The 24,542-nt window shown below is 38.2% G+C and overlaps 1 protein-coding gene, 1 long non-coding RNA gene and 1 other non-coding gene across 3 annotated transcripts in view; 2 read left to right on the top strand and 1 right to left on the bottom strand.

Annotated features, from left to right (window-relative positions):
* LOC134752936 (uncharacterized) overlaps positions 1 to 24,542 on the top strand; it is a 160,245-nt gene that overhangs the window by 17,252 nt on the left and 118,451 nt on the right. The window lies entirely within an intron of this gene.
* Positions 1 to 24,542, top strand: part of LOC134752841 (cuticlin-4) — an 86,181-nt gene that overhangs the window by 34,540 nt on the left and 27,099 nt on the right. The window contains exons 2-4 of the mRNA XM_063688602.1: positions 6,906 to 6,983; positions 13,523 to 13,676; positions 14,046 to 14,187. Coding sequence (XP_063544672.1) covers positions 6,914 to 6,983; positions 13,523 to 13,676; positions 14,046 to 14,187 — 366 coding nt within the window. The 5' untranslated portion in view covers positions 6,906 to 6,913. The remainder of the gene's footprint in view (positions 1 to 6,905; positions 6,984 to 13,522; positions 13,677 to 14,045; positions 14,188 to 24,542) is intronic.
* On the bottom strand, positions 1,863 to 1,934 carry Trnad-guc (transfer RNA aspartic acid (anticodon GUC)). The gene has a single exon. It is a non-coding gene; the product is annotated as a tRNA-Asp (tRNA).

The following is a 24,542-nucleotide window of genomic DNA, read 5'->3' as shown; positions in this document are numbered from 1 at the left end:
CTTACTTCTACTGACAATGTGTTAAAAAATATGACATTGATGTATCAAGGAGGTTTACTATTTGTGCTAGTGGCGCCCCTACGCAGAGTTTTGCGTAATATTCCCTATAAATAGTACACTCCACATATGGGGCATTTTCTATGAAAAGGGATCTTATTGTCGATGGCGCTTACGCCGCACAGCGTCGCGCGGCATTGTATTTATATCGGAGCATCGTTTATAATGGCATAAGCCTCATCGACAATAAGGTCTCTTTTTATAGAAAATAGCACATATCCGTTCCCCTCCGCCTCAGTGAACAGGCAAAACGACCCCTTTGCATTTGTCTCGACAAGTTTGGGTTAAACCTCTGTAAACGGTGACTTAAAATACTGTCTACAATATAGTATTACTACTGTGTGTAGTAAGTTTTTTGCCCGAACCCGGAAACACCGTGCGCTGCCAAGCGTAACAACATAGGGTGCGCAAACGCATGTGTGATTATACGCACGGAACTTATAAATATATAGCATAGAGTAACTTATACTAGAGCGGTACTGTCATAGTAAATTTTGTAACCCCAGTAAATTCACTGCCATCTGTCGACACACTTTAAAACTAAAAATGAAAATTTATAAAAATACGATAAAATGTATTTAAATATGGATAAATGATTTTTTTTATTTGCATTAATTATTTTTATGATTTTGACCCATGTTCTTTCACTGATATGCGTTAAAATTGTTAAATAACAAATGAAACCGTCAACGCCATCTATACGACAGTAGGCTAAAGCTAGTAGCGCCCTCTGATCGAGAGTCAAATTTTCTTGATTTTCTTGGCACGTTTTTTCCTTAGACTGTATCCATCTATTACTATTATCTATCTTTGATATATAGCGATGTAGAATCGTAAAAACATACTAATTTCACTCCATAGTCGCCATCAGGTATACTCACAAATATCTGAACACGCCTCTATTGCCAAGGCGCTAGATTACGCTAGAATCATAGCTGTGGTTGTTATTCAGCTAATTGCGTTAAAATATTTTTAATAATGTGAGGCATATTCTATGAAAATGGACCTTATTGTCGATGCCGCTTATGCCGCACAGCGTCGCGCGGCATTGTATTTATATCGGAGCATCGTTAATAATGGCGTAAGCGCCATCGACAATAAGGTCCCTTTTTATAGAAAATACCACATGTTAAAATCCAGGGAGGAAATGGACTACGTTTGTTTTGTATTGTATGAAAAGGCGATTTCGCGCGGGTCCACCTTTCGCCTTAACAGTGTGGACGATGGACAGACACCGCGCCTATAGTCAACACAGAGGCTAGTCTAAGCTAGAACTAACTTAGTACACTATTACATCACACTGGGCTTTCTCTACCTGCTTACACAATTATTTACCTTCTTACTTTGTTGTCTTACAACTAGTTATCCGTCCATACCAAGCAAAACAATAATCAAATTATTTTCTTCACCTTTCATTGGTGGTCTAAAATCGCGGCTTCAAACCTCTGTTGTGCTGTTTAGAGCCAAAAAAAAAGCATAAATGGGGCATTTTCTATGAAAAGGGACCTTATTGTCGATGGCGCTTACGCCGCATAGCGTCGCGCGGCATTGTATTTATATCGGAGCATCGTTAATAATGGCGTAAGCGCCATCGACAATAAGGTCCCTTTTTATAGAAAATACCACAAATATTGCTAAAGTGAGGATCCTTATCACACACAGAAAAAAATCGACTAGGAGCATGTCGGCCCATGCTCAGTGAAGGGTTCCGTAGTAACCATTCTGCCAGAAAAGGCTCAACGGGGGCTATTATCATGATCATGCACAGTCAGATGCAGAGAGGTTCAAAAAAATGCAAAAAGGATCTCTCCGGCGGGGAATCGAACCCCGGTCTCCCGCGTGACAGGCGGGGATACTTACCACTATACTACCGAAGACATGCACATGATAGCGAATTTAGCCATTAATAACTGCAGTGTTTTTAGCTAATTGTGTTTGCGGTTGAACGGTCGAAATGATAAGTATAATCTCACCCCAGGCGCATTGAAGTGTTTTTTTTTTGTATACGTACATAATTTGTGTTATTTAAGTTAATTTACGATCATAGTTTAATTTGTTGTACAAGAAAAAAGCATTGTACTTTACGAACGAAACCCTTTATTATGCGTCGCCCGACGCGCACTTGGCCGATTTTTTTGTTTTCATTAGCCTTATTTATTATTATTATTTATTTTAAACTTTATTGCACAAGAACAAGTACAAAAGGCGGACTTAATGCCTTGAGGCATTCTCTCAGTCAACCACTGGGCCAAACAGAAATTAGTTAAGGTGGGTGCAGTGCGTTGCGAAAAAAAAATTTCTAAATATAAATTCTAATACTAACGCCATTCTAATACTATTTTTTTGTTTTCATTGGCCTTATGTATATTAATTAGGTTAATCGATTGCAATGTATCATGTAATAAACAATACCGCTAATAATAAGTTTAATGAATTCTCCGCCCACATCCCACAGGTGGCTTTCGATTTTATCCGTAACGGTTCATCCTTTCATTGGATAATGTGTGTCGATTGCATTGCGTAACGGTGATAATACTATGAAATACCCTAGACTACCTAGAGTATGAGACTAGGGAATTTAGGGGCAAAGTAAGTAATACCAAAGACCTATATAACTCCGTATAAGATGAATAAAGTCCAAGGAAAAAACGTGCCTCGGAAATCAAGATAATTTGATTCTCGCACAGATGGCGCTACCACAAATACCAACCATTGGCCTATTCTCGTTTAGCTGGCGTTGACGGTTTGTTATTTAACAATTTTAACACATGAAAGTGAAAGAACGGGTCTAAATCATATAAAAATAATAAATACAAATTAAAAAATCATTAATATCATAGATATCATATATCTATGGAGCCATATTAGTTAGTTTTAGACGGCGCTACAGCCATGAACAATACTCAATACAAATTGAAATTACGACAACTGGACTCGATAAATTGGGCCAAAATTTGGCGCACACTTGTTTACATACCCATTGTGTTAGTTATAAGTATTACAACTTTACTAAATTACAACACACATGTTTGAGTAGGTAGTGTGATGTAGGTGTGAAATACATACAAACAATATATACAAAACTAGCATTTGGCCGCGACTTCGTCTGGTTAGAATATTAGAATCATGATTCCCGTGATGAAAAATATCATATGGGGCATTTTCTACGAAAAGGGACCTTATTGTCGATGGCGACTACGCCGCACAGCGTTGCGCGGCGTTGTATTTATATCGGAGCATCGTTAATAATGGCGTAAGCGCCATCGACAATAAGGTCCCTTTTCGTAGAAAATGCCCCATATATACTTCCCGGGATAAACTATCTCCATGCCAAATTTGATCTTAAGCTGGCCATACACACTAGGGTCACAGGGCGGACACGCTATACATCAAAAATCACTTGCGTTTCTATGTGTGAACGGCACGTCTGTACCTACACGCGGCATGCGTCATTGTGTGAGTAAGTTGCTTAACAATAGTACTGAGCGGCCGGCGGCAGCGGAATAAGTAATAGTATTATCATACAGAACGGCCACGCACCGCCCCGCCCCGACGCGAATTACCTCGCCCCGCGACAGCAGATTGACGGCCGTTTGCCGGCCGCTCAGTACTATTTTTAACCAACTTACTCCCACAATGACGCATGCCGCGTGTACACTGTACCATAGAGTAACTTATAATTCCAGTAAATTCACTGCCATCTGTCGACACACTTTAAAACTAAAAATAAATATTTATAAAAATACGATAAAATGTATTTAAATATGGATAAATTATTTTTTTATTTGCATTAATTATTTTTATATGATTTTGACCCATGTTCTTTCACTGGTATGCGTTAAAATTATAAATAACAAACGAAACAGTCAACGCCCTCTATACGAGTGTAGGCCAAAACTAGTGGCGCCATCTGATCGAGAATCAAATTCTCGTGATTTTCGAGGCACGTTTTTTCCTTAGACTGTATCCATCTATTACGGAGTTATATCTATCTTTGACTGTACAGACGTGCCGTTCACACATAGAAACGCAAGTGATTTTTGATGTATAGCGTGTCCGCCCTGTGCAACATAAACTAAGATACAAATATGAAATATAACATGTCAGATTAATTATTAACAATAGAAATGTCATGCAGCGATTTATTAATTACAATTTCAAATTTCTTTATTTCTATATCTATATTCTAATTTGTATGGCGTGTGCATTTGGCATGGTAATCCGCTCGAATTTATGTCCGTCCGGTTTAGCGAGGTTCTACTATACCCATATATATCTAGATTAAACGTGGCGAGGTTCTACTGTACCCATATATATCTAGATTAAACGTGTAACTCCATGTAACAATTTCACATATGTGTAAACACTAATAGTATTTACTGAAGTTACAGAATCCAGGTCAATCAAACATACAGACAGACGCGTTCTACTTTAGTATTAGTTTAATTGGGTTTGCTATTGGCAATACCTGCACAGGTGTGTTAAATGTGTCAACTGTCAAGTCAATAGGGGGTATTACTGCAATGTTCTGCCACCAGAGTGCAGCACTAGCCCGTTTAGTAAACCATAGAGTAACTTATACATACTGTGCCTTTAACAGTTCTTTGACAAGTTTTTAGAGATAATAAAATATGACATTGATGCATCAAGGCAGTTTGTTTACAGAGGACCTACCGGGAAACGCGAATCCGAAATTTCGCTACCTATCTACCTCTTTATCGCTCGAATATGCAAGAGTGACAGAGATGTTAAAACCGAAATTTCGATTTCATTGTTTCGCGATAGCCCCTCAGAATCAGATTGTGGTAGTGGACCCCTGCGCAGAGTTTCGCGTAATATTCCCTATTGGAATGATGACAGTTTTGAATTTTACCAACTAATTTTAGTTAAATAGATGGATAGAAAATGAGCAATTTATCACAATAAATAGGACACTAAAAATATGGAAATTATAAAAAAGCCGACAAGTCCGAGTCGGACTCGCCCACCGAGGGTTCCGTACAAATTTAACTTATTTGGTTTTTTTTTTACAAATTTATAGTTTTAAGATGTTTCCCTGTACTTGTCGTGTAAGACGATATTACTTGGCAAATTTGATAGTTCTAGGTCAACGGGAAGTACCCTATAATTTTTTTTCCCCTTTAGTGTCGAAATAGTACGTGATTTTCGGCATAAATGGCCGTATCTTTTTCTTACGTTAACTTGGAAGTTTGATTTTCTCACAGCTAATAGGGACCGTATACTTAAGTAAGTAAATGTTTTTAATTTCAACTCGATACCTACGCGTTCCCGAGATAAAGATTCTTAATCTTGACAGACGGACGGACGGGTCCTATAAGGGTTCCGTTTTTTCCTTTTTAGGTACGGAACCCTAAAAATACAAGACCTCAAAAGTTTCAAAATTTAAGTAGGTAAATAAAATCGCACCATTCGATTCTTTTAGATTTTATTGAAATTGTCACATTGTTAGTATGTATTGTGTTGTACCCTGTGGTTGTACCACTTGTATCTACAGCTGCGTCATAAGTATCTACCATCCTCTTATAAGTAAGTACTTACTTATAGTACCTGTAGGGATGGTAGATTGATACTTTTGGTTCGTAGTCTCATCCGCTACTATTTGGGGCATTTTCTATGAAAAGGGACCTTATTGTCGATGGCGCTTACGCCGCACAGCGCACAGCGTCGCGCGGGATTGTATTTATATCGAAGCATCGTTTATAATGGCGTAAGCGCCATCGACAATAAGGTCCCTTTTTATAGGAAATACCACATTTATTGATGCTAACTGTACTTACCTAAACATAAATATCAAAGATAGATATAATTCCGTAATAGATGGATACAGTCTTAGGAAAAAACGTGCCTCGAAAATCACGAAAATTTAATTCTCGATCAGAGGGCGCTACTAGTTTTGGCCTACAGTCGTATAGATGGCGTTGACGGTTTCGTTTGTTATTTAACAATTTTAACGCATATCAGTGAAAGAACATGGGTCAAAATCATCAAAATAATTAATGCAAATAAAAAAAATCATTTATCTATATTTAAATACATTTTATCGTATTTTTATAAATTTTTATTTTTAGTTTTAAAGTGTGTCGACAGATGACAGTGAATTTACTGGAGTTACAAAATTTACTATGACAGTACCGCTCTATCTTAAGGGGCCCACTGACTATCAGTCCGCCGGACGATATCGGCCTGTCAGTTGTTCGGAACTGTCAAATTTTTGTTCTAACTGACAGGCCGATATCGTCCGGCGGACTGATAGTCAGTGGGCTCCTTTATTATATCCCTATTTGATAAATATAATAAAGTTGTCGTAAGACTCGTAAGACGATAGCAGGCCTATAGTTAACTGCCGCCTTTCAATAGGAAGTACCTTTATAACAAGTCGTGACCACAAACACTTTTATTTTGTTTGATTAATGTTAGTGGTTATGCAAACGTAATGGTGTGTTTGGCAAGTCACTGGTTTTTTGTTACTACCATGACATCATAGATGGCGGTAACCGAATTGATATCAAACCACAAATCTAGTTTCATAATTTTTTTTATTTCCAAAATTCCAATGGCAATGTAAATATTTCGTCAGCTCTGATATATCTTCGGTAGTATAGTAAGTATCCCCGCCTGTCACGCGGGAGACCGGGGTTCGATTACCCGCCGGAGAGATTATTTTATGCATTTTTTTCAATCACGGAAAATCAACCGAAAAATTCCAGGGGCCTATTTCACCACGCTAACAATTAGCACCTGACATTGACAATTTCCTACAGCCAATATTTATTTCTTGGAATAGCAGTGTATTGATAATGATAATAATATAGTTTTCTTTGTTCCAGACTGAGCCATGTGGAGTATACTTCTAGTCTTGGCGCTTTTAGCGACCGCGCGTTCGAAACAGCTCCCGACTTCCACAGGTGAGATGATGACGCGATTACACCATAGCACAGAATAACTAATAGTACTACCGTACAGAAAATTCACTCCTTCACAAAAGTAAGATTTAGGTATAATATTATACCTATACTCGCCGCCTGCAAGCAAAGTTGAAACTTTTAACCGCACACGAACTGTGAATCTTCTTTGCGCGCAGCAGTTTTATGACCGAGCTGTGAGTGTCGGCACGGGGTTGTCACTGATAGGTTTTTGTACCTATACCTAATAGATAATAATATCCTATAGTTAGTCCAGCATTTCAATGTGGGGTACGTGAAGCCATGAAAATGGTTTTCGATAAAACAAAATGGACCCAACACATTCAAGACCCAAATAATATTATTATAGGACATCCTTGACTAAGCCCTGTAGCTCAAGAAGGCTTGTGTTGTGGATACTCAGAAAACGATATAAACAAATATACTTAAATACATAGAAAACACTCATAACTCAGCAACAAATATCTGTGCTTATCACACAAATAAATGCCTACCTAGGACCATCGGCTTCATAGGGAGGGTCAGACTGGTCGTCAAAGAATAAATGTACTAGGTTGCCTTTTTCATTTTGTTGAAATCCTATTAATAAACTATAATAGACTGACATAGTTGTAGTTAATCAGTGGCGGATTTGCCCTAAGGCCCAGTAGGCACGGGCCTAGGGCGGCAAATTGTAATAAAAAAATCGCTGAAGAAATAAGTGCCTAAATAATTGATAGGCTCGCGCACATTATGATGGGTCATCATATTAAACATAGATTGTCTATGAATCTACTCTATAGTGTTTGGCGAACCGCTAGTTCTCAGTTCGGGGCGAACTCTAGTGATTTTAATAAATAAAACCTAAAAAAAGTTTCAAATGTTTTATTTAAATTTGCAATTATCCCTAAAACTTCTGAAAATAATTTTAATAACAAAACTTCCGTGAGACACAGACATATTAAACATGTCTGCGCCGGTCCTACACCGTCAACGCAAGCTCCTGATGACGTTCCTCGGTACGGAGTGAAACATGTCGAGCGTTTTTCGACTTAAAATACGTGAGTGACCCGTTATTAATATGTTCAATAACGGGTTAGTCAACTAAATTTCTGAATCGATTTCGATAATAGCTGGCAATATAATAGGTATATTGTGTTATTTAGTTACTACATAGTCTATATGATGGGTACTGAGAAGGGGCGGCTGTAGGGCCCGGGCCTAGGGCGGCAAAGACTGCAAATCCGCCACTGTGTAGTTTACAGGCATATAGATACAAATTAAATTAAACTATGTAATAAAAAGCTGGCAAAAACATCGCATTGGGTGGCCAGTGCTATAATATCATTACCACCGCAAACTAACCACACAATAGTAGCAACAGTTGCAACTTAGCTTGCAGCCATCTTATAATGATATGTTTCATTGCTAGGCGTAGTCACAAGTTTAAAAAGAGAATAAACTTTTCCCCTCACTAACTCGGAAAGTTGTCGTTTATCCTTCAATACAAGCGGGGAAAAACGCGTTTTATCCACTAGTGGGTAAAGTAATTTGACCTTGGATGGAGCGTGTTTAAGTAGCTTGACAGATAAGAAAAAGTAAAACGCTCATGATAATGGTTCGTTTGATATTAATTATCATTAAATAAATGGTTTGAGAATCTAATAAAAGATACCAAATTTAGCTTTATTTAATGATTTTAAGTCATAAACCTTAAAATTCCATAAGAAACGTTTGTTTTTTTATAATGATGTTAAATATAATTCTGAACGCACAAGTTGAGTCGATGCAATTTCCAAACGCATCGTTGACATTTCATACATGAGAAATGTCAACATTGTCAACAATTTTTTTACTTAAAACCTTTTCTCACCGACTCGCGTAAAAATACACAACTTCCAGAGTTTCCTGTTATAATATCGTAAAGAAATGAGTGATTCCAGTGATGATGATGATCTAACGCCTGTGGATGTTGCACTTTCCTCGCTATAGTGAGGTGAAAAGTTTTGTGTTACACACGGGCGCAAATGTATTTTACTTCTCGTGTGTTGAAACACTTGCTACGCTCAGGATTCTATTTTAGAACCACTCGCTTCGCTCGTGGTTCAACTATAGAATCCTTTCGCTGGCTCTTCTTTCAATTCCACACTCGCGGGTAAAATACAACTTTGCACCCTTGTACAACAAATAACTATTGTCCTGCCCCTCCTGCCCTTTTATTTGGCATGTTTACAGGGCGTAAAGACTATGATTAAAACATAGCAAACGTCTCTTAAATTTCATCTCTTTCTAAGAAACACAAATGACAGATAGAGACATGATTACCAACAGCTTTATAAACTATAAACTTGACATTAGCATGCGACAGATTGTGGAAATACCACCATAAATGTCATATTCCTTGGAAAATAAATTGACGCTTATAATAGCGGCACTCAGCACTTTGTCACTGCAGTCTGAGCAGAAAATGTCATGCTTTACAACCACACTTTTGACATTGGGCAAATAAATTTGATGGAAGCCATTTTTTTGGGTTCCGTACCCAAGGGGTAAACATGGGACCTGGGGTTATGAATAAACTATCTCTTTATCTTAATCTTTATCCCCATTACTAAGACTCCACTGTCAGTCTGTCCGTCTGTCGGTCTATCTATCTGTCTGTTTGTCTGTTTGTCCGTCTGTCTGTCCGTCTGTCTGTCACCAGGCTGTATCTCATGAACCGTGATAGTTATAGTTATAGTATTGCTGTTGCCGCTATAACAACAAATACTAAAAACAGAATAAAATAAATATTTAAGTGGGGCTCCCATACAACTAACGAGATGTTTTTGCCGTTTTTGCATAATGGCATAAATTTATCATATATATGTAGTCTGTGTTAATGGTACGGAACCCTTCGTGCACGCGTCCGGTTCGCACTTGTCCAGTTTTTTAAAGATCTTTACAAAATGATTACCTCCCTCCCCTTCCCCCTTAAAGACCCGACAGCCGTCGAAAAAAGACAATCAAATGGCAGGTCCCGCAACCGGACGGGAGGTCAGTGACCCTGCGCCCGCGCCGATAGTTATTGAGACGCGTTTAACGCAAGAAAAGAAACGCCCTAAAGTGTGAAGTGTGAAGCTGGGTTATTTAGAGGTTCATATTAGAGGTTTAAATTTAACTCAAGAAAAAATCAAATTATTGTATGAATTTTTTGATTTGTATTTTCTGTACTATTGGTTAAAGACGAAACTGTATCTACCTTCCGTTTTTCGGGTTCCGTATTACCCAAAGGGTAAAAACGGGACCCTCTTTTACTGACTCCACTGTCCGTCTGTCTGTCTGTCACCAGGCTGTATCTCATGAGCTGAAATTTTCACAGATGATGTATTTCAGTTGCCGCTATAACAACAAATACTAAAAAGTACGGAACTCTCGGTGGGCGGGTACGGCTCGCACTTGTCCGGTTTTTTTAGCATTAGAAAGAACTCCACAGAAGTAAAGCCTAGTTGGGACTATGTTAGTAATTAAGTAGTCAAGTGGCGAGTATTCGCATTGCAGACGAGCGAGTTACAAGTGAGCGACAATGGGGTACCTTTTGCTTGAAAACGACACATTTTATACATAAACATTATAACGGTGTATTATAAGGAAAGAGTTGTTTACAAACAGGTTGCAAATTCGACCTTTTTAGGGTTCCGTACCCAAAGGGTAAAAACGGGACCCTATTACTACGACTCCGCTGTCCGTCTGTCCGTCTGTCTGTCACCAGGCTGTATCTCAGGAACCGTGATAGCTAGACAGTTGAAATTTTCACCGATGATGTATTTCTGTTGCCGCTATAACAACAAATACTAAAAAGTACGGAACTCTCGGTGGGCGGGTACGACTCGCACTTGTCCGGTTTTTTTAGCATTAGAAAGAACTCCACAGAAGTAAAGCCTAGTTGGGACTATGTTAGTTATTAAGTAGTCAAGTGGCGAGTATTCGCATTGCAGACGAGCGAGTTACAAGTGAGCGACAATGGGGTACCTTTTGCTTGAAAACGACACATTTTATACATAAACATTATAACGGTGTATTATAAGGAAAGAGTTGTTTACAAACAGGTTGCAAATTCGACTTTTTTAGGGTTCCGTACCCAAAGGGTAAAAACGGGACCCTATTACTACGACTCCGCTGTCCGTCTGTCCGTCTGTCTGTCACCAGGCTGTATCTCAGGAACCGTGATAGCTAGACAGTTGAAATTTTCACAGATGATGTATTTCTGTTCCCGCTATAACAACAAATACTAAAAAGTACGGAACCCTCGGTGCGCGAGTCCGACTCGCACTTGGCCGGTTTATTTAATTTCCAGGTTGAACGGTATATTTGTACTTCTTAGTCTTTTTAGGGTTTCGTAGTCACCTAGAAACACTTATAGTTTCGCCATGTCTGTCTGTCTGTCCGAGGCTTTGCTCCGTGATCGTTACTGCTAGAAAGCTGCAATTTGGCATGGATACATAAATCATACATTGCGACAGAACGGTAAATGAAAAACTATAAAAAATATTTTTTTAGGTTACAAAATTTTTTTTTTTTTTACTTTGTCGCAATAGGTATCATTGGATAGGTCTTTCAAACTTTTTTCAAAAGGTCTTTCGAATAAGGGTCTTAACAAACGAAATCGCTCCGAAAGATAAAAAAAATATGTCTCCCCTAGTGAAAAAAATATTTCAGAAAACATAACTATTAGCAACAATTAAATATATACAGTGTACATATAATAATGTATGTATTATTAATAATATTTACTTACTGATTCAATTAATTCTTTACTCTATTTGCTCTAAGGTCGACCAACGGATTTTTCCAACCTAATATTACGGCAAATTGTATGTCATATCATAATTATGTAGACCATGGAGACTTGGAGTCAGAAAGCATCACAAATTAATAGCTAGCTTAACATGTGGATCACAATACAATTATTACAGGCAGTATAGAATTTTTATTTTATAAACAACGAAATACAGGTGGATAAAAACAGTAAAATACTTAAATTAAAAAATAACAAAAAAAACATGATCGCTTGGTCGCAGAAGGTTGGCCCTATTGCCCGTCTGGATCTGGATAGCATCTATCTAGTATTTGAAAGTGGCCGGCCACGAAATAATCCAGCGTTCTTCAAGCCTCCAAAATTGAGAAAAGGCAAAAATTAAACAATAAGAATCACAAGCCCAACATCAGTTAGTAGCGTGAATCAAAATTTTGGGTCATTCGCCTTGAGTTTTGAAGCTTGCCAATTCATATTTTTCCTAAAATAATATTTTTTACTTCCTGCTTAAATTTTGGTTTAAATACACCGCCTAATTTTTGTTGTGCAATAAAGATTCAATAACATCTTAGTGCTACCAAACCAAACTATATTTTAATTTTATAGGTAATTCTGTGTTTTATATGGGTGCTTGCCTGAAATAAAATCAATTTATTTTTATTTTTATTTTATTTTTATAGTCTGCTGTCAAACCAAATTGTCAGTAAATAAGAACAAAAAGAAAACTATACTTATCCCTTTCTTTTGGTGCTAGTACTAGCGTAAGACAAAGACAGTATGATTCTCTCTGTCTATGTTTGAAATGAGACAGTCCCGGGCCAAACTATATATGGAATCAACAATAGTGCGTCAATCCGACTCGCAAGAGCGCAAGGCTTGGAAAGTTTATTAAGTAAAACTTCTTTAGGCGCGACTAGAGGGTAACTCAGATTTTTCTGACGGAAGTAAAGCTCAGTAGTGACACACGCACAATAGGACACACGTCAAAGTGCCAACATAGCGATAAACGTCATCGTCAAAGAATTTTTACATCAATCGCGCGTAAAGATTACACGTACACACTTTTTTTATAAAATTAAAGTGTGTTATATTTCCCTATACTGTGTAGTAACTTATACTGTGGTAGAAAGCCCGCTGTTAGACTGTTACTCCGAGGCGGAACCAAGAACCAACGTTTAGTGATGATGATGATAGTATACAGAAAACGTTAGGCCGTTTACTAGCTTTGTATAACGTATCCAAAGCCACTTATCCATATAAAGCATGTAAGAGCGTTTTCACATTGTCCGATCCGATATCGGATGTAGGAATACTATTGTATTAATTATCATACAGAACGGCCACGCACCGCTCCGCCCCGACTCGAATGACCTCGCCCCGCGACACCAGATTGACGGCCGTTTGCCGGCCGCTCAGTACTGTTTTTAAGCAACTTACTCACTATGACGCATGACGCGTGTACAGACGTGCCGTTCACACATAGAAACGCAAGTGATTTTTGATGTATAGCGTGTCCGCCCTGTGCTACATCCGCGTAGTCAGGCCGCGGGGGCGCTTTTTCATTCTTTTTTTTTTGTGAGCGCCTTGCCTACTCCGATATACTCGTATCTGGCACCTGTCCTGTACGAAATTCTAGGTGCTTAGCGTCCTTACTTTACCTATACTGTTAGGCATCTCAGTTTCTGAATAATACAACATTTTGGGTTCATAAAATGTCAAAAAAACTGGATTTTTCTTTTTTTTTCAGAGCTATCCACAACAGCGATAGCGAAAGCGACAGACGAGGACACAACGCCATGGCCCGGCTCTCTCGCTCCTTTAGATACGCTGGCCGTCGCGTGCGAGCGAGACAGCATGCATGTCACCATCACGCTGGCGCACAACTCTATTTTTGGAGACAGGTGGGTTTAAGATCAATGTAAGTTTGTCAGAAGAAAACAAATATTAAACGATTAAATCTTTTGTTTTTTAAATTTTCAAAATACCTATCACAAAGGATCTTTCGTACGTCAGTCACTAGGGTGGATTATGATGTGATAATAAAATTTTAAATGCTAATATTTAGTAGTATTAATTTGAGTGTATATGTTTTACAGCTAGAATTTCCTGCACCAGTGTGCTTTTTAGGGTTCCGTACCCAAAGGGTAAAAACGGGACCATATTACTAAGACTCCGCTGTCCGTCCGTCTGCCTGTCTGTCCGTCTGTCACCAGGCTATATCTCATGAACCGTGATAGCTACTTTTTTTTTAATCTACCTTCATTCCACAGCCTCTACGACACGTTCAACGGCATAGTGTACCCAGCAGGTCTGGGCAGCAACTCATCCTGCCTCCGGGAGTACGTGGCGGCGCGGGGAGACTTGCAGTACACCCTGCCTCTGAAGGGCTGCAACACCATGTCTACTGATAACGTAAGTTTACATAGACTTAGGATATTCAGATCGGTACAGTTTTTATTACTATTATTTTTAGTCGCTTTTGGCGACATGTTTCGGATTCGTCGGGAACCCTTCCTCAGGCACGAGTGTCCGCGGCGGTTGTACTCCTTGCACTGTACCGATCTAAATATTTTGAAAATGTCTCACGATAGTTTAATTTCGACATAGATTAGGTATATTTATTCTGCAAAAATAATCTTTTGGAGTATGACAAACTTCCCCAAATCATTAGGCCGTATCTTAAATTACAAATAATATAACCATGATAAGCAAACCCTTATTTTAAAGAGCTGCAACACAAACAAATTAGTTACAGATCGTTCAAATAGATATTTTCTGTGAAAATTCTGTGTTAGTGTGCAGCGTAGCGTCGCAGCCGAAAAGACGTTTTCGGTTTTTCACTGAGTTATTACAGAAACAAATTTTTACAAGAAATGTCATTATCTCTAAAACAAAACCGATTTAAGAAAACTTTGTATGCATTTTAGTCTCCAAACGGTCAAGAATACACCTTTATTAAAATCTGTCGGGTTATTTGAGCCCACGGTATATTACATAAGTTATCGAGTAGTTTTAGAATTTTTAGTCGTAGTTAACCTAACATTAAGTAAAATTGTCAACCGGTTATAACACTCTTTGTTATAACTACCTACTGTTTTTGGTCCCCGCGATACAGGCGCGCCTAGTGCGGGTACCAAAGTTAATCTTACACGAATTGTAAACTCTTGGTTAATAAATATTTTTCATTTTCATTTTCATCGTGTACCTGTTAGTCAGTCAAGTTAAAATAAAGAGGCATTGGCTTGTCTAATTCTATATTTAGTAGACAGTTTGACGCGTGCGTATATTAGCGGACATCTTGACAGCGCCCATTGTGCTGTCACGCGGCGCGCGCGCATGTAGGCACGACGCACAGTAAAAGCACTACCTATGCACATTTAATTTAATTTTAATCATTTTTTAAATGTACCTATTTTATTGTTATTTTAATTGTGCTCGTGATTTTAATGTAATATGAATCTCTTTATCTGCAATAAAGATTAATTGATTGATTGATTGATAGATTGATTTAGGTGCATTAAGGTCAATGTGTAGAAAACCGTCTACAAACTCTTTCGTTCCTTCTAAGGTAGACCAGAAAGAGTGAAACTCTTCCTTTCTGACTAGGTATGTGTGAGCGAGAGTTCAGCCTTATGACAGTTATGATTATGACGGTCTTCCCAACCAATCGTCTTCTCCATTTGACCTTATACGTACATCTAGGATGATATTAGTTTTTGTGTTCTTGGCGCTCGTTGCCATGGCTATGTAGGTAATATCTTGTAACTAGAAAAACCCTAGTTTTATGGTATTTAATTCAAATCGGAATTTTGAGTTATGTAAACCTTTTCAATCAATCAATCATTCAATCGTTTATTGATAACAAGTGTTAGATGTCATTTAACATTTTTGTTTAGCACATTTTACATACCAAGAAAGATTACAATTATAAATATGTCGTTAATTCATTTAGGAATTAAATAACATTATACTATCCAATTAAAGTATTAAGGCATCATTAAATTATAAAATATAAAATTATGTCACAGGTATTTGGAATATTATGTTAACCTATTCGACTTATAAATTCAATGAAAAAATAATAGGTTTTTAATAATTGAGTATCTGCTTACTAAGCATTTGTTTTAGAACTTTTCTAGTCATTTTCTACTAACATGTGCTATTGTCCCCTAACTGAAGGAACTGACTCATCAACATTCGCTTGCCCTTATCCCTTTCACTTGGGGTCGGCGCAGCATGTCTTTTTCTTTTATACCTCTCTGTCGCCCGTCATCTCATTATTCACTAGTTTGCGTTCGTTTCATATCATCTCTCACACCTCACAGAGCCTTACCTTTCTCGTCACATGACTTTCATCGCTTAAATATTTTTGATTAACCATTACGAAAAATCACCGTAAAGACGCTGAAAATTTACCGTCTAGCAATGTGCGAGATGACATGAGCGAAAATCTATTTCTAGAAGATTTTTAGGGTTCCGTACCTCAAAAGGAAAAAGCGGAACCCTTATAGGATCACTCGTGCGTCTGTCTGTCTGTCTGTCTGTCTGTCCGTCTGTCACAGCCTATTTTCTCCGAAACTACTAGACCAATTAAGTTGAACTGTGCTATACATATGTAAGTTTGTGACTCAAAGACGGACATGCAACGTAAACAAATGACTTTTAAACATGGGGGCCACTTTTGGGGGGTAAATGAGAAAATTAAAAAATAAAGTTTTTCAAACTATATCGTGTTACATATCAAATGAAAGAGCTCATTCTGAGAAACTCAAAATATTTTTTTTATAATTTTTGGCTAACCAGTTTAGAAGTTATTCAAGAAAATAGGCAAAAAATTACCTTTCCCCTCTTTATCTCCGGAACTACTGGGTCTAAGATTATGAAAAAAATACACAAAATAGTTCTTTACTTATAGATTACAGGAAAACCTATTAGAAATGTGCAGTCAAGCGTGAGTCGGACTTAATTACTTAGTTTTTGATACAACCTCTACGGGTTTTTTAGACATTTCACTCACGTGTTACATTAAAAAAGACATTGTTTAAATTGTGTAATGTACGGAACCCTTGGAACGCGAGTCCGACTCGCACGGCCGGTTTTTTGAGAAAAGGCCAGCCCACTAATGTGCGGTGCCCTTTAGCGGGTTCGCGACGGTCACGTTACGTAAGCGGGAAGCGTGATACGCATCGCATCTACGCAAGTTTTATACAAGTAGTCGGTGTTACTTGCGTATGCGTAAGTGAGGCGAGTTTTCGATGGGCCAGTATTACGTGGCCTTAAGGCGCGAAGCAAAATGCTAAGGCGGAGTCCAGACGGATGATCAAATCGGCCGATTTGATCAGAAAAGAAATTGGCGTCAATCTCCAATTTAATAACCAATTTTAGTTTCATGGTGATATTTGAGCGCTCTAAATTTAAAAAAAATGCCCCTGATCGTGAATACTAGTCAAAAATTGTCATTCTTGCGTCCGCACCTTCATTTTATCAGTAATATTGGATATTGGTCATAATCGGCGATCTGAATCAGCGAGCCAAATTGGCGTTTGCTTCGCACACCGACAACCACCACCGATCAACGACACACTCGCGTTACGAGCCGCGACTCGCGCACGAGTGTGGAGGGTGCTTCGGACGCAGCGTAAGCCTAATATGAACGGATGTAACACTTGTCTTTATCTCTGTCGCTCTATACGAGCATATTCGAGCGATTCAAAAGGTTCATAGTTCTTATTCTGGTTGTTTTGTCATTCAATAAATAAGTACCCAGTTCCTATTCCTACAGAAAATAAACAACCTGTCAAGTTGTAAAACGTTCCAGATAGACGAAATGTTTGTTCCGTTTGTTTGTTTTTCGTAATTGTGAGTCAAGTCGGTTGGTTTAGGCGTTAGTAAACAATTAGGCTGTTTGGTTTGAGGTGCGAAGGCTGAGAGCCGAGGCAAGCCGAGAATATGAGCCGATTTTAAAACATGTTTATACTTAGTTAACTTAGGTACTTAGCGTAAATGTACAGTATACCTAAGTATTACAATTTAACGTAAAGCGAGCTGTGAAACTGCATGGACGGACAGACTATGAATTAACCCATAAAGATGGCCACGTAACTTATTCGCGGCTGGGTGTTAGAAAACACTCGTTGAAAAAGTTCGGATAATTGAGGGTTTGGATCGGATAATCGAGGAACCTACTTAGAGACACTTAGAGTCTGATGTTAGCTAACTTTGCACCGACTTTGAAATGCCGAAGTGATGGAAAATAATACCTGTGGTACTAACATGTCTCATCCTATTTTAGTAATCAGAAGTTCTGTTTAAAAGGGTAGTGTTTTAGAAATTAAGAAAAATAATAAGAATAAGAATAAGAAACCATTTAAAATCTGTTCGTTTACAAAATATAATAAAAATAAAAATAAAAAAGCCCTTTATTCGATGTAAAAAACGGTTACATATAAATTTGAAAAAGTAAAACAAACTTAAAATTAGTGTTTAATTACATGAATCCCTAGTGGGTAAAGGCCTCCTCCAGTGCTGCCCATTTGTCCCTGTCCTGTGCTAATGACATCCAGTCTGTGCCGGCTGTTCCTTTTATGTCATCTTCCCAACGTGTAAGTGGTCTACAAAATATAACATTTAAAAAATATTGCATGCGCGGCAAAAGGAACGGGCTCAGCATATGCTGCGTCAGCAATTTCATTACAAATTGACTGATTTTCATTCCGTCCCCTTTACCTATATAATGTGCGTTACACACAATGGAGGCGAAATAAAACCAAAAATGTGTTGCTCTGAAAAGAGAATAGGGTTTTTTATTAACAGTTACTTATTTCTAGCTTAACAGTAACTTAACTAAATATCTAAGGTACTTACCTGAAAAGAGAAACAACATTAAAGCTATTATTCCACCAAGTATTTATTTCTAATTTTCTATACAATAATTGTTAACCTCATATGCGATCGTTACAATGCACTTTTTACGAACACCGTCTGACGTTTAACCTATCAACTGTCAATGTGTCATTGACTGCCACAGATTAAGTGCAAACTGAGAAAAGATGAATGAAGTTAACAATGCTTCATTTACACCTATTATATGATCTGTGTCTGTGCCTTTACTGAAGCGCATTAATATGTAGGTATGCGGGTTAAAGGAATGGAAAAAAGGAAATTAGACTTTTATGTTTGCACTTCCACACTGTAACTGCTTAGTACCTATGTGCAGACTTGCAGTTAGTTAAAGCTTGGTCTAACTTTAGGTAATTTCGCATCTATAATAATTAGTAAGTATAGATATCAATAATCTAAAAAACGAACACGGAAGGCTACCTGTCTAACTATTATATAACAGAAGACCTTTAAGCGTAGGAGCCAATTGATTCAGCCTTCTCTAACTCTAATCATTTTACATAACTGACGGGATGTTACATGGCATTATGTGTTAAATGGAAGCGTCATGCATCCTGTACCTATAGGTCATACATATACATAAGCAGAAAAACAATTATTGACTCTTCAGCCGAAAGTTAAGATAAAGGTGACGTCGTTCGACGTTTGTAGTAATTATAAACTTGTTAAAAAATTACTTTTTTTTTATACTACGTCGGTGGCAAACAAGCATACGGCCCGCCTAATGGTAAGCCGTCACCGTTGCCTATGGACGCCTGCAAATCCAGAGGAGTTACATGCGCGTTGCCGACCCTAACACTCCGCGCCCTCGTTCAGCTCTGGCAACCTTACTTACCGGCAGGAACACAACACCGTGAGTAGGATCTAATGTTATTTGGCTGCGGTTTTCTGAATGTACATTCTGTCTGACATTCGCGTAGCCTGGCCTAGTCTTTACCCAAGATTGGGTAAATACCCACGACCCATCTATACGCGTAGGTGACATACGAGTAGTAAGTTAAACATGACCTTGTGTACCTGCACGAAATAATATTCAAAACTGATTTCAATTTAGAATATTTGTCATTTAAAAAAGCGACAAAAAGCTAGAAATGGTCACCTAAAGTTAGTTTTATAAATTGAGAAAACAAACGTCTCTTTTTGGCCAAGTGGTTGACTGGTAGAGAATGCCTTAAGGCATTAGGTCCGCCATTTGTACAATTTTGTCGTGCAATAAAGTTTACATAAATAAATAAAAGGACGTGATATTATCTGTCTGTTTGTGTTTACCAAATAGAAAAATTGTGGCAAAAACGATTAAATGGTTTATCTATCTAAAAACCGGACAAGTGCGAGTCGGACTCGCTCACCGAGGGATCCGTACTTTTTAGTATTTGTTGTTATAGCGGCAACGGAAATACATCATCTGTGAAAATTTCAACTGTATCTATCACGGTTCATGAGATACAGCCTGGTTATATACAGTCGGACAATGGAGTCTTAGTAATAGGGTCCTGTTTTTACCCTTTGGGTACGGAACCCTAAAAATGGCCTATATACATTTAAGGAGCCCACTGACTATCAGTCCGCCGGACGATATCGGCCTGTCAGTTGTTCGGAACTGTAAAAATTTTGTTCTAACTAACAGGCCGATATCGTCCGGCGGACTGATAGTCAGTGGGCCCCTTTACATAGTACAAACGTTACAACAATATGTCAACAGCACATTTATTAAACTGCAATGGCGGCTTTTTAAAACTACTTAACATAATAAAGCCTTTCGTCGGCGAGGTCGTTACGTGATTCAAAAGTAGGTTGTGTTGTACAACGTACGGTCAAGTGCATGGAGTTAAATGTAGACTGTTTCATTTTTACTAGACTTATACTACTATTTACTACTTCACTATTACTCATTCACTATTTACTACTTCATCACAGAATAAGTAATAGTATTATCATACAGAACGGCCACGCACCGCCCCGCCCCGACTCGAATTACGTCGCCCCGCGACACGAGATTGACGGCCGTTTGCCGGCCGCTCAGTACTATTTTTAAGCAACCCATGACGCGTGTACAGACGTGCCGTTCACACATAGAAACGCGTGATTTTTGATGTATAGCGTGTCCGCCCTGTGACTTCATTTACTACTTCATTTTACTGCTTAATTTTTACCCAAAGCTCCCTGGGTTAAGATTTTATTGCGATTTCCCGATTGGTTTTTAAATGCAGTCATGTGTTCGGGTCGATTTAAAGTAAACTAGCTTCTGCCCGCGACTTCTTCTACTTGGGATAATGATGATGATTGTTAAAAACTCCTACGTCCTTTCATCGGGCTTCAAACTATCTCCATTCCAAATTTCATCTAAATCGGTTCAGCGGTTTAAGCGTGAAGAGGTAACTGACAGACAGACATACTTTCGCATTTATAAGATTAATATTAAGTAGAGATTATAATTATACAGGGAGTTGCGTTCAGTACGGATCAAACGACGTTATTGACCTTAACCCCCCCCCCCACATACCCCCCGGGAACCACAATATTCAGCGAAAATAGATAGCTAGATAAAATACGCTTTATTGGCACACCTCAGTCAAAGATACAGCTTTCAGAAAACAATTGATTAAGTATAGAGGTAGACATCAGGCGCTCTTATCGCTGAAGCGGGATCTCTTCCATACAACATTTGGGTAGCGGAAACAAATCATTTAGTCAAAAAGAGTAAGAAAATATACGGTTTTAGAGACATCTTCACGAAAATTCTGACCGCGACACTGTCCCGATCCCAGCCTCATCAATAGCTCCTCTTATAATGGTATTACTAGTTGCAAAAACCTGTGACCATCAGATGAAAAAGTGACCGTGGCCGTAATCCTTATTTAGCCAGATTACTCACAATGACGTCAACTGGCGATGGCGCCAAAATTCACCTTCATTCCACTCATGCGCACTCCTACGCAATCGCCAATTTGTAGGGCTAAGGGAGTCACATGTGAGTTGCTGACTGTTTAGAGCAGGTGAAGTTTAGGTTTTATTTTATTTTATTGTAGGTACACAAAAATATTTACAGGGTTGTTAAGATTTACTTAAATTAAACACAGTTGACAAAATGTACCTGGCATAGAAAAATACAGTCAGGTTACTCTGGTTCCTACACTAGGCTTAGCCTGTCTCGTAGGTAACCCAGACTCGAATGACTTTATACAATTATTTAACATAACTTAAAGCCTAACTTAAAGGTAGATAAATACTTACCTACTTGTTCTTTATAACTAAAGGGGCCCACTGACTATCAGTTCGCCGGACGATATCGGCCTGTCAGTTAAAACAAAAATTTGACAGTTCCGAACAACTGACAGGCCGATATCGTCCGGCGGACTGATAGTCTGTGGGCCCCTTTAGATGGATGGATGGATCTTTATATCCAATTACCAATTAAGAACAGCTGTAAAAAGCAATTAAATAAATGCATTTGTATTTGTAAATAGGGGTAAATGAAAGAAACCAACACAAAATTGAAAACAAGCCGGTTAAGCTCGCCTAACAGACGATTGTGTTCCTACATCAGCCATTCTCAGTGTGCTCCGTGGACCCCTGGGGCTTCGCAAAGCCTCTGCAAAAAAAACCAGCTCTTCTATAGGTATATCTGGTCGGTCTGGTCCACAGTGACGAACGATTTTTTTTAATTTGGGGCTCCGTCAAATATTTTGCTTTCCAAAAGGGTTCCGTCGATAAAAAAGTTTCAGAACCGCTGGCCTACATTATAGAGTACATTTGTACAACAAAAGAAAATACCTTAAACTTAAAACCTGTCATGATTTTCGCGGCAGATGTCTTTTTATTAAGAAAGTTTTAGGAATAAAACTCTAAAACGACTCATTCATCTCCATGGCCATTATTTCGGGTAAACGTACTAGAATTACTATTTTGGGTGTTAGAAGCGATTATTCCAATTTTATTTACCTTATTAATAACAAAACTTCCGTGAGACACAGACATATTAAATATATTAATAACGGGTCACTCACGTATTTTAAGTCGAAAGCTCCTGATGACACTCCTCGGTACGGAGTGAAACATGTCGAGCGTTTTTCGACTTAAAATACGCGAGTGACCCGTTATTAATATAAATTTACCTTATTGGTACCTACGTTGATATAAATGACGTCATGATGTCTCATGACTTAATTGCTTAAGTCAAGATCTTTCATTTAACTCACGCGCACTGCTTAGCTGCTACGCTCCTACGCAACAGTCATTCTGTTGGGACTTTTAGGGTGCCGACCAAACGGTACAAGGCTCTATTAGGTAATTTAGGTAAGTCTAGTCGAACCAAGCTAATTTTGCATAAACTATGTGATGATAAAGTGTGAAAGTATTACACATCACAAGAAATAAATAGATTCAGAAAAACAATTGATTGGAGATAAGTATGTAGAGGCATAACTATGTGATGATAAAATGTGAAAGTATTACACATCTCAAGAAATAAATAGATTCAGAAAAACAATTGATTGGAGATAAGCATGTAGAGGCATAAACTATGTGATGATAAAATGTGAAAGTATTACACATCTCAAGAAATAAATAGATAAGTATGTAGAGACATAAACTATGTGATGATAAAATGTGAAAGTATTACACATCTCAAGAAATGAATAGATTCATAAAAACAATTGATTGGAGATAAGTATGTAGAGAGGCATAAACTATGTGATGATAAAGTGTGAAAGTATTACACACCTCAAGAAATAAATAGATTTAGAAAAACACAATTGATTAGAGATGCAGGCAGACAATAGGCGGTCTTATCGCTGAAAAGCAATCTCTGCCAGGTAACCTTTGAGTTGCGGAATCGGAGAATAATAATCAAAAACAGTAGGTGTTGCAAAAGCACTTATGAAACACAAAAAAAATTTGAAAGTGTAGTGCGTATATTTCAATAAAAACATTTAACAAGACAATATTCTTTCTTGTACCATTTTCACCTAGTGTCATAAATCAAAATCACAATACTCATCCATAAAAAGTAAATACCCAAATGCTAATGATCATTAAGGTCAGCGAACTTTTGATTGAATCGGGTACAGAGGGCCTACCGCGAACCACGTTCAACGTGTTGCCTCCCTGTCACACTTACGTACGAATTTACAAGTGCGACAGAGGCAACACGTCGAACGTGGTTCGAGGTAGGCCCTCAATGGCCTCAGTGGTCATTAATATTGGTACAGAAAAGTCGTGACTTGTTGTCTATGGTCTATTGTTCGACGGAGTAACGTTTAAATAGTTTCGGTCAGTTTTGAACGTTATGCAGTTTTCGTGACCGTTTAATGACTTTATTTATAAATAGGTGCACATTAATTGACATACATTCATTTTTTTTGTGTTTATTTAGGATTTGGAGAGAGTCCTCTATCATATCCTTTGATTGACGATGAGTATTAGTTAGGTACCTGTTAAAAGAAAAGTATGATCAGCGATAAAAGCTTGTATCAAAAATAAAATTTTTGACAAAAATCTTATTCTTTATACAATTTTAAACACTTAATAAACTACAATGTGAACTTTCCAACCGTACTTTAAGTCAGAAACCGGACCGCCTACCACAAGGCCGCGCCAAAGGTCACTCACTCCCACCGTATTGTATGTAATGGCTACTGTGTATGTGTAACCTTTTAAGTCTAGCCTATTAATGTAGGGCCTCGATAATCCGTACACAGGCTAGTCCGAACGTCGCTGTAATCCGAACTGCCGAGTGAACCCTTTCTTTGAGGGATAAAGCCTTTGCTTGGTCAATAAATAGAACCCGGCAAGCTTAATCCACGCAGTCGGCTTCCACGCAGTGCTGCGTAAGAGGGTGGCGTCCCTGTGGGGCCGCGTGCGGGGCA

The sequence above is a fragment of the Cydia strobilella genome, chromosome 25 (genome assembly GCF_947568885.1).
Source record: "Cydia strobilella chromosome 25, ilCydStro3.1, whole genome shotgun sequence".
NCBI lineage: Eukaryota > Metazoa > Arthropoda > Insecta > Lepidoptera > Tortricidae > Cydia > Cydia strobilella.
This window is presented reverse-complemented; position numbering and strand designations above follow the sequence as displayed.